The following is a 10,128-nucleotide window of genomic DNA, read 5'->3' on the forward strand; positions in this document are numbered from 1 at the left end:
CTACTCCCTAAGGGGCGGCAGGTATACACACACACACACACACACACACACACACACACACACCACACACTCCCTAAGGAGCAGCAGGTATGCACACACACACACACACTCCCTAAGGGGCGGCAGGTATGCAAGTCTTAACATAGTGCCGAAATAAAGGAGTTGTCCTGATGAGCCAAAAGCAGACTCCACAAAAGCATCTCCAGGTTTCACCAGGTGTCCACAACCTGGCACAGAACTGACATGATGGAAACAAGGGGCTGGGAAGATCTCCCCACTTATTCTTCTTGGGAATCCTACCAGAAAAACTCCAGACAAGCTGGAGGAGGGCTCAGGCTCCTAACTTCCTGGCGTTGAGAAATGAACATGCTTGGCTTCAAGCCAGTCTGAGAGCCTATGGGTACTGATGAGCAGGTGTGTGCTGTTGATGCCAAGCTCAGTGTCCAGAAAGACATGAGACCCTGGGCAAAAATCATCAGGCCTGGCAGAGCCAAGTTATCACAGGTGGGTGGTGAGGCTGGTAGAGGAGAATAAAATGGGTTTTAAAAATTACAACTTTTATGAAGTACACTAAGCTTTCAAGTGGTTCTTAAGGGTACTTTCAACTAACCCAGTTTGCTTTTTATAGCTGACTTTGAAAGAGTTTGGCTTTACTTTATAGGATCATAGGCTGTGATGCCAAAGCAGGGCTTAGATATAAAGTCAAGTCATTTCCAAAACCATCTTGAGTTGTGGTCAGAAGACAGGCTTTGGAGTTGAGTAGAGTGGGGTTCCAGACCTGAGACCCAGAAGCAGAACCTAGAGTTCCTCAACCAGACTGCCCCAGATTCCCTGGTGCCTGAGCTGACCCGAAGACTCAGGAATGAGAGATGAAAAGTCCACCAGATAGTGCGACTGTACCTGGTGCTACAACCATCCGTTTACCTTCCATGAGAAGTCCAACCTCCCGCAGAGCAAGAGGTTCATACATGATACTTGCACACCCTACAGACATGCTGGCCAACACAGAGCCTTTGTCTATGGTCATAGATAAGGAACCAAAAATCACTGGCATCAGGCTTTGAGGACTCAGCACCACCATCCAGCAGATCCCCCAACCCCCCACCAGACTACAGGAACTGCCACACTTGACTAGCAATGTATTGCAAGAGTTCAACAGACCTCAGCAAGGAGACCCTGGAGCAACTATCAGCAAGGAGTATACGCAGGACCAGGACAGTATATTCTGCTCTTTAACCCTCCCCCATCTTTCGCGCACCCAGGGACATGTGGGGACACTCCCTGCCCACCACTGGCACCACTACTTACCGCATGGACAGGGTTGCACTGGTCTATAGGACTCTTAAAATCCGTCCTTAACTCGTCAAAGGCGATTATCTGAAAGAAAACACATACAATCAGGATACTGTGCACATGCGGTCAGTGCCACTACCAAAACCTATCTGTGGCTCTGCCCCCAGATGTCTACCCTAGGAGGAGAGGACAGGGTGGAGGCCACACAAAGCTGGCCAGGAGCTGGCCACTGTCAAAACTGGCAATGGGACCATAAGTTTTTTTGTCTTCTGTCTATGATGCTTGATTTGAAACTTCCCAAGTAACTTTTTTTTAACATTTTATTTTCCTTATGCAACCTATACAAAGATGTGGAAAAACTATTCTGATGGAGCTAAGTTTGGTAAAGGCATAAAAATGTAAAACTTCCAACCAGCACTTTTAGCATCGTCCCTGACAGGCACTGCAGCCGGGTTGTTTGTCTCTTTGCTTGTTTGTATTCTATTTGGCAGAAATGCCAACTGTCAGTCAAAAAAAGTCAGGGGAAAGGGAGGGAAGAAAAAGGAAGCTAAACTGTCACAAGGAGAAACAATCCCATCTCTAAATATCCAAAGACTGGATCAGCAGCCCCAGGCAGGCCAGGCCCACTACTGCGGTCTCTGGAGGCTCGTCTGGGCATACACTCCAAGCTCCCTAGGGAGCTATGGTTCCCCATTTGTCAGAGGAGGAGGATAGGGAGGGGACCTTCTGCCATCGCAGGATGAGGCATGTCCCCTCCACAGCAGGAACCAGATGAGGGTAAAGGCTCTCAAGGCCTCATCCTATCCCAGCCATCTGTTCCCCTACAGGGGCTAAGTGGCAGGAGGCAGAGGTGTTTGACCCAGGGCCTCTCCTTTCTTGGGGACAGGCTTTGGGTATTCTCAGCAAAGCAAAGTCTCTTTGTAGCTGTAGTTTGGATCTTGAATGTTATCTGAAGGTTCGTCCATGTGTTAAGGGGTTGGTACCCAGCCTATGGCATTCTTGGTTTGGTTTTTGTTAGGTTGTTTGCTTGGTTGGTTAGGTGGCTGGGTGGCTGGGTGTGTGGGTGAGATGAGATTTTTTTTTTTTTTTGAGACAGAGGTCCATGTTTCCTGGACTGACTTCCAACTTTCTATATATCTGGGGATGACCTTGATCTTCTGATTCTCCTGCCTGCATCTCCTAAACACTGAGATTACGTGTGTGTAGTCCCACACATGATTCATACAATGCTGGGGATGTAACTCAGAGCTCCAGGCTCTACTAACTGAGAGCAAGCACTCTACTAACTGAGCTACATGCCAGACCATTGACATATTGGGTAGTAAAAACCTTTAAGAATTGGGGCATAGTGACGTTAATACTTTTTTTTAAGTTTTATTGGGTTGCTTTTGTTTTTTGTTTTCCTTCCTGACCACTTGACAGTGCAGAGGTGAACAGGCCTCCTCTACCACATGGCTCCCTTTCCACCATGTTCTGTATGACCACAGGTCCAAAACCATGCCAGTAAACCACGAGCTGAATCATCTGATGATGCCAAATGTCAAGTGTTAACCCAAACTCTCTTCCTTGTAAATTGTTTATCCCAAGTATTTTGCCACAGTAAAAGAAAGATAATTGCCATGCCTATTGAGCATAAATGAACTTACTGTCCACTAGGGTACACTTTGGGGAAGCCTGAATATGTGGCAGAAATTATGAAGCAAGGAAGCCAGGTTAGCACCCGGGCAGCTCCTAACCCAGTCCTATGTGGCCAAGACTAAGAGCCAAGTGAGGGTGGGCGACTGTATTTACAGCATCCAGACATCCCCTTAACTTCAACACCTCTGCAGGATTATGGGAACACACCACATAACTTGAGCCAAGAGAACATCCCCACACCACCTCTGATGGACAATCGGTCTATCTAGCCAGAACTTCTCGGGGTGATCATTGTGCTGCTGGCTCCATCAAGCTGAGCATCATCTGATTCTCCCTAAAGCATCCACCCACAGCCAAGGTCAGAGCACTGAGCCACAGCCTGCAGGCCAGGCCAGCCTGCCACCCACCCACTCTCTCATAACCTGTGGGCTAAAAATGACTCTCACATTTTTTTTAAAGAGTTGAAAAATATCATCAAAAGAAAAATACTGTTTTGTGACATGTAAAAAATATGCTAAATTCAAACCTTGGTGTCTACAGAGAGAGAGTTTTACTGGTGCTTGGCCATGTTCAATTCTCTTGCTGTATGCTACTTTTGGAAATTCTAAGGCAGGGGTGAGACAAATATATCTGCTAATATGTGTCTTGGAGAAAATTGTTGGCCCCTGGTCTGTTCTTGCATGTGTCCTCTGGAGGAGTGACTCTCCACCTTCCTAATGCTGTAGCCCTTTGATACAGCCCTCATGTAGTGGTGACCCCAACCATAAGATTATTGTCGTTGCTACTTCATAACACAATTTTGCTACTGTGATGAATCGTGATGTAAATATTTTTGGTGACAGAGGTTTGCCAAAGATGCATCCCACAGGTTGAGAACCACTGCTCCAGGGTTGGTATCCCATGTAACAGCCACTGACCATGTGGGCCGATACTTCAGTTGTGTTGTCTAAAGTTCAATCTGTAGTTATTGGTTAATTGTTAAAACAATAAAGCTACCAGGGCTCTGTGGAGATGGCTCAGGTGGTAACATGTTTACCACACAAGCATGGGGGTGGGGCTGAAGTTAATGCCCAGTATCCCTGTAACAGCTGAGGAACATGGCAATGCCAGAACGGGGAAGGCAGAAGCAGGAGGATCCCGGGGGCTGACTAGCCAACCAAACTGTACAAATCTGTGAGCTCCAATTTCAGTGAGGGAGCTTGTCTCATAAAGCAAAGTGGAGAACAACTAAAAATATATCTGTACACACGCAGACACAAATGTATATACACACATGATCATGCACCGCCACTACACACACACACACACACACACACACACAAACACACAAACACACACACATGCATGCAGGTACACACAGCCACGTAAGTCTGTTGTATATCACACAGCTCACGTATAAAAACAGTTCAATTCCTGCAGGAATTTCTACAGGGCAGTGCTACAGGAGAGACACATAGGATGAGTTCAGTCTCCCCCACACGGAGTCTGTTAGGGGCTGCCACTAGTGTGACCTTAGCACATCTCTGTTCCCTACACAAAATCTCTCCACCCAGTGTTTACACAAACCAGTGCTAGGTCACCTAATCATCCTGATTACCATCCACTGAATGACTGGCTGGACATGTCCACCCTAAAGTGCGCCTGTCAGAACTGGACACTATATCCAAGGTGAGGTTGGTTGGCACAGAGCAAGAGCATTGGTCACCATCTCTGCTCTGCACCCCACGCCTCTGTAAATGCATTTCAGCTGTACCAGGCCTGCATCTTCTCCTTGTGCTCCAGTTAAACTCAGTCCACCCCATCCTACATGAGAGAGCAGACAGTGACCTTTGTCCCCAGTCACTCTTTTTTAATTCCCCAGTCCAATCTTTTGAGACACAGCCTGTCTCCCAACTGTACATCCTGATAAATGTGATGTCCTCAATATCCCCATCAGTACCACCCACTGTGTACTCAGAACAGGACCATGGACAGAGAAATCCTCCTTCCTTCTGCCTCCCCCCCCCCATCCCCTGTCATTCTCCAGCACCAGGGAGGCTAACTTTAGTGCTTCCTGGGCCTGATATTTATCCTGCTAGAAAGATCCTGTTCCCACCCAGCCCCATGCCGGAATCTCTGTCCCTATACAAGAGAGCACAGGCAGGCGAGCCTGGGCTTACTGGAGCAGGAGCGGCCAGTGGTAAAGCAAGACAGATGAGCTGCTGGGGATCTTGAGACACTCATCCCGTGCCTGGGCTCCAACCCAGAGGAGGGTGGCGGCGGGAAGGTTGTGGGCGCAGTTCATGCCAGTGAGCTCCACCCCATGTGAGCTATGACCTGGCTGCTTCCTGTGACAGTCAGGGTCTTCAGCATCCCCACCATTCCAGTGTCACAGCTGAACGAACTGTCTACTCAGTCAGAAAGCTTCAGGAGGCATCTTTTATACTCAGGTCCTGTGACGGTCGCGTGGAGATACTAAACTCCACAAGACACAGCTCCTGACCTCATGATGTGCCTGCCTGCCGCAGGAGGGGACATGCACACAAACAGATCAATGTATTACCAGTGTCGTCAGGGCCAGGACCAAGACAATCACTGTATTCCTCACAGGGTCACCATGTCAGGTGCTGGGCCATGTACCACACAAACTTGCGTCATTGAGTCCTGACTCATCATGAAAGAGGCCTGTTATTGCCCCCATCGAAGAGATGGAGAGCGAAGCTAGTGGCAGATTAGACACCAAGACACAAATCCAGGAAGTACCCACAGGCTGTTCCACAGACATACATAGGAGGAGGAAGTGGGGACTCTAAGTTACAGGGAAGGGTGAGCAACTTGCCAGGGAAACAGAGTGCAGTCTCCCAGGGGACAGATTTGGGTCATCCTCTGCCTGTCCAGATGGCAAGCAGACTCCTCGGTCCTGCCTCCTGCTTGTTTCTGGGAATAGGGGTAGCGTGGCAGAGGGCAATCCTTAGGCTCCAAAACCTGAGTGTGAGGGGCACAAGGATGCCACTATGATTGAAGGTGGCAAGACAAATGGCTGAGATTCAGTTATGCACACTTGAGATTCCTATGAATCCCACTAATCCACTGGATGGTGTAGCCCAGCACCAAACAGTACTAGGTGAACTTGAACTCCTGGCCCAGAGACACACATCGAAGCTCACACTCATTTCTCAAAATGTAATATAGTAAAGCTCACTCTTTTAGTGAAAATTCCTTAAATCTCAATAATTCACAGTCCTGCGGAGTTGTGCTGTGTGCCGTGGGGGTGATACATTGTTTTTAATTGCACACCAGCACTATGTTGCTGATACACTGCATCTAGTGTTACCCCACCCCCTCCTCCTGACTCCGGCAGTCAACTGCTCTTCCACCCCTATCGCTGCTTCCTGCCCAGCAATCACCAATGTCTGCCTCATCTCTAAAGCTTTGCCTTTGTCCAAACATCACAGAAATGGAACCAAGGAGCATGTGAACTTTTCGGGAGGCTTCCTTTCATGTGACAATGTGTTCGAAATTAGTCACGTTGTTGCTCATACCAATAACATGCACCTTTTCACTGCTGAGATGTATTCAGGTCAAAGATACACTAAAGTTCCCCTATCCGGTTCACCTGCTGAAGATGCTTGGGTTGTGCCTAGATTCTGACATTTGTCAGCATTTGCATAGAGACATCAGTCTTCCCTGGGTGATAGGGGAGAGACTGCTGGGTGAGTTGATAAGTGTATGTCTAGGCTTGTAAGAAACTGATAAACTTCCAAAGTGTCTGTAACACTGTGCCAAACAGCACATCCAAGTCAAAACTTACTATGGTTGGTTCTGTTTAGCTGTTTCAATAGGTGTGTGGATGAAGCCACTGTGGTTTCAATGTTCGTTTCTCCAGTGAGTAATGACACTGGGAATCTTTGCATGGTTCAGTCACCATCTGTGTGTCTTCTTTGGTGAAGCATGCGTTTAAATCATTGGCCCCCTTTGTAAAAATAAAAATAAGAATCTGTTTTCATATTGATGTTTTTTTTTTTTTCAGCACTGGGGACTGAGCCCTGGGTCTCTCACAGGCTAAGCAAGCACTCTACTAATGAGTCCATTCCTAGCCCATTTTTTTTCCTTTCCTTTTTTAAAACATTTGAGATAGGGTTTTGCTATGTTTCCTAGGCTGACTTTGAATGATCAGAGCAAAAGCTTTTTCTTGTGACACTTGGCAATTATTTTTTTACGTATCGCACTTTTGGTCCTGGACTTAAGACTCACATGGATCTCAAAACCCTTGAGAACACAAAGATTTTCCATGCCTGTGGGGAAGTTTAAACTCAAGTTTAATTTCAAAGTGTGTTTAGGATTACTCTGGCAGTATTTCCTCTCTTATGTGAACTTTGTGTACTTCCTGCTTCAGGAACTGGCCTGTTTCATCCAAGTTGTTAAATTTAGCCTGTTCAAGCCAACTTCAATTGTTACTATCCAGCCACTACCAACCCCTACTTTTTTCTCATCAGACATTTGAAATGGGGATTTGGGTGAGTATAAGAAAAGACAGGAAGGGCCGACAGTGGGAACCGAAAAGAGAAACAAGTCCCCAAGATCCAAGATGGCTAAGTTGTGTAAGACTCCCTGAGACTGAGCTCTGACTCAGAGCACAAGACTAAGCAAGGCTCTGGGGTAGATAAGCAAAGGCCTCTCCAGAGCTACTAATGAGGGAGGAGAGAGAAGTAGATGTTGGGACTTGGTGCAGTTCTGAGCTCTAGAAGAATCACAGCTGCGGTCCAGGGCAAGCATGGAGAAGGATGGAAGTACAATCACAGGGAGGAAGGGGTACTACACTGACCCTGGACCTCTTTCTTCAGGGCTGGACCCAGACCCCACCACCCCAGTCAGGTTATCTCTTCTCCAAGTGCCCCCAACACACTGATAATGATCAAACAAAGATGGCTGCCAGATGGCACCCATGTGAGGAGCCTCTCCAGAAACCACAGCACACTCTCAGTCCCTGTTTGTGTCTACTAAGTCTAGCTGTCCTCCATCCAGTCCAGCCTCAGGAGGCAGGCATCTCAGGAGCAGCTTGTGAGGTGGGAAAACACAATCCCTTTAGAACATACCTCGTGAAACAGGCAGTCGGCCGAACATAGTCACGGTGTACCAGTACAAAACCTCGCTAGAAGGTGGCGAAGTGACGGGCATCAGGCGAAGTAACCGGCATCTCACCCTCCATAATCTGATGATTTCCCATGCTGCCCATTGGAGGTTGGCGTCTGGAGGATGAGTCTGGAATATTCTCTTCCCCGTGTTTACTGTGATGTCCCTTATTCTGGTTGAAGCTACCCTGCCTTGCATTCATACTGCGTTATCTTACTGACACAGTTTAATCTGCAGGAAAACTCTGGAGATGTGACAAGGACTTCCTCTGGGATCTAGTGGAGGAAATACGGGCCCAGTGAGAGTTTTAATGACTTTCTTGCTATCACAGGATGAGTAAGGCACAGTCGGCACGTGCCTAGACATGAGCTCTGAGCCAGCCAGCGCTCTATCTGCCACACCGTGCCCACTCTATGACTTGAAAGGGTAAAAGAAAGTGTTGAGTTACTAGAGATGAAAAAAAAGAATTCTTGACTGGATGCCCGGGATTCTCTGGCACCATTCTTTGGCTCTGAAAAGTGGTGCTGATGAAGATGAGACCCTTCGTCGGCACCGAGATTATCATCGGGGCAGAAAGATAATTAACAAATAGATAAGAAGATATCAGAAAATGGTCGGTTAGGTGACAGCAATGAAACAGTTGATATGAAGAAATTTGAGTGGGGTGGGTGGGTCAAGGAGGGTTTCTCTGAGGAAGCATCACTTGTGCCAAGAAAGAGAACTGAGCAGCCAGGAAGTCAGCCATGGAAAGGGCTGGTGATCTGGTTTCACTCCTGTGGCTGTGTGTGTTATCCAAAAAAGGTAACATAAGCAAGGAAGTGTTTATTTGGCTCACAGTTGCAGCTTATAATCCATGGTTGTAGGGAATTCAAGGCAGGAACTTGAAGCCCCACATCCACAGTCAAGAGCAGAGGGAGAATACACACATGGATCCTTGTTTGCTGGCTATTTATGTAGCCTTCTCCTCTCTTAATATAGTTCTGGACCCCTGCCTAGGGAATGGTACCCCTCTCAGTGTGCTGGATCTTCCCACAACAACAATCAAGACCACAGGCCAACCTGATCTAAGTGATCCCTCAGAGGACTCTAGGACCTAGAGTCTAGGCTATGGGCTAAAGAGATGGCTCAGCCATTAAGATCACTTGTGGCTCTTCCAGGGGACGCACCTGTGGTGGCTCACAATCATCTGTATCTCAAGTTCCAGGGTACCCAATGCCCTCTTCTGACCTCTGCAGGACTAGTACACAGCTGGTACACAGATATACATGTAGGCAAAACATCCATACACATACAATAGAAATAATAAATACATCTTCAAAAAACCAACTAAATTTTAAAGACTCTAGGTTATGTCAAGTTGACAATGAGGAAGAATTTTCCAGAGAAGTAAGTTCTGCTGCAAAGGGGGCCAAAGCTTAGCAGTGGGAGACAAAGAAGGGCCAGCAGGGAACAAGATGGGCTGTAATGAGAAATCAAAACCACAGCCTGGTGCAGAAACAAACCAGGAAGGGGCCTCACTGCAGCCCTCACACAGACCACTGTGGGATGTGGCCCTCAGGTGACTTGCAGGGCTGGTTATGTTGACTGCTCACACTGCCTCATTTGAAAAGGAATTGCACAAATGGAACCTGGGGGAAAAGGGCAGGGGAAGCACTGAGAACAGGTCAGCAAGAATGAAACCAGGACAGGTTATGCAGAGGTGAGCAGTGACCTTTTAGATCTTTTTACCTAAATGGAAAGTCGATGAACCGAGACCACACAGAAAGGACATCATGACCCCAGCAAGTCAGAGTCAGGAAACCAGAGCACAGATTTGGACTAGCCCACCTCAGAGGGCAACTGGGCACTGGGAAACGACAGCCAAAGAGTTCTGACACATGCGCCTGGGCTGTGGATTATGCTCACTGTTAATAAAATGCTGACTGAGCAGTAAAAAACAAGGACTTCTTAAATTTTGCATACAAATGGATGGAAATAGAAAACACTACCCTGAGTGAGGTAAGCCAGACCCAAAAAGAGGAACATGGGATGTACTCACTCATATTTGGTTTCTAGCCATAAACAAAGGACATTGAGCCTATAATT

The 10,128-nt window shown here is 47.3% G+C and overlaps 1 protein-coding gene across 1 annotated transcript in view; it reads right to left on the bottom strand.

Moving 5' to 3' along the window:
* Window positions 1–10,128, bottom strand: part of Cnih3 (cornichon family AMPA receptor auxiliary protein 3) — a 98,027-nt gene that overhangs the window by 48,107 nt on the left and 39,792 nt on the right. The window contains exon 2 of the mRNA XM_005348944.3: window positions 1,309–1,377. Within this exon, the coding sequence (XP_005349001.1) occupies window positions 1,309–1,377 (69 nt within the window). The remainder of the gene's footprint in view (window positions 1–1,308; window positions 1,378–10,128) is intronic.

Source organism: Microtus ochrogaster, chromosome 6 (assembly GCF_000317375.1).
Source record: "Microtus ochrogaster isolate Prairie Vole_2 chromosome 6, MicOch1.0, whole genome shotgun sequence".
In the NCBI taxonomy this organism is placed as follows: domain Eukaryota; kingdom Metazoa; phylum Chordata; class Mammalia; order Rodentia; family Cricetidae; genus Microtus; species Microtus ochrogaster.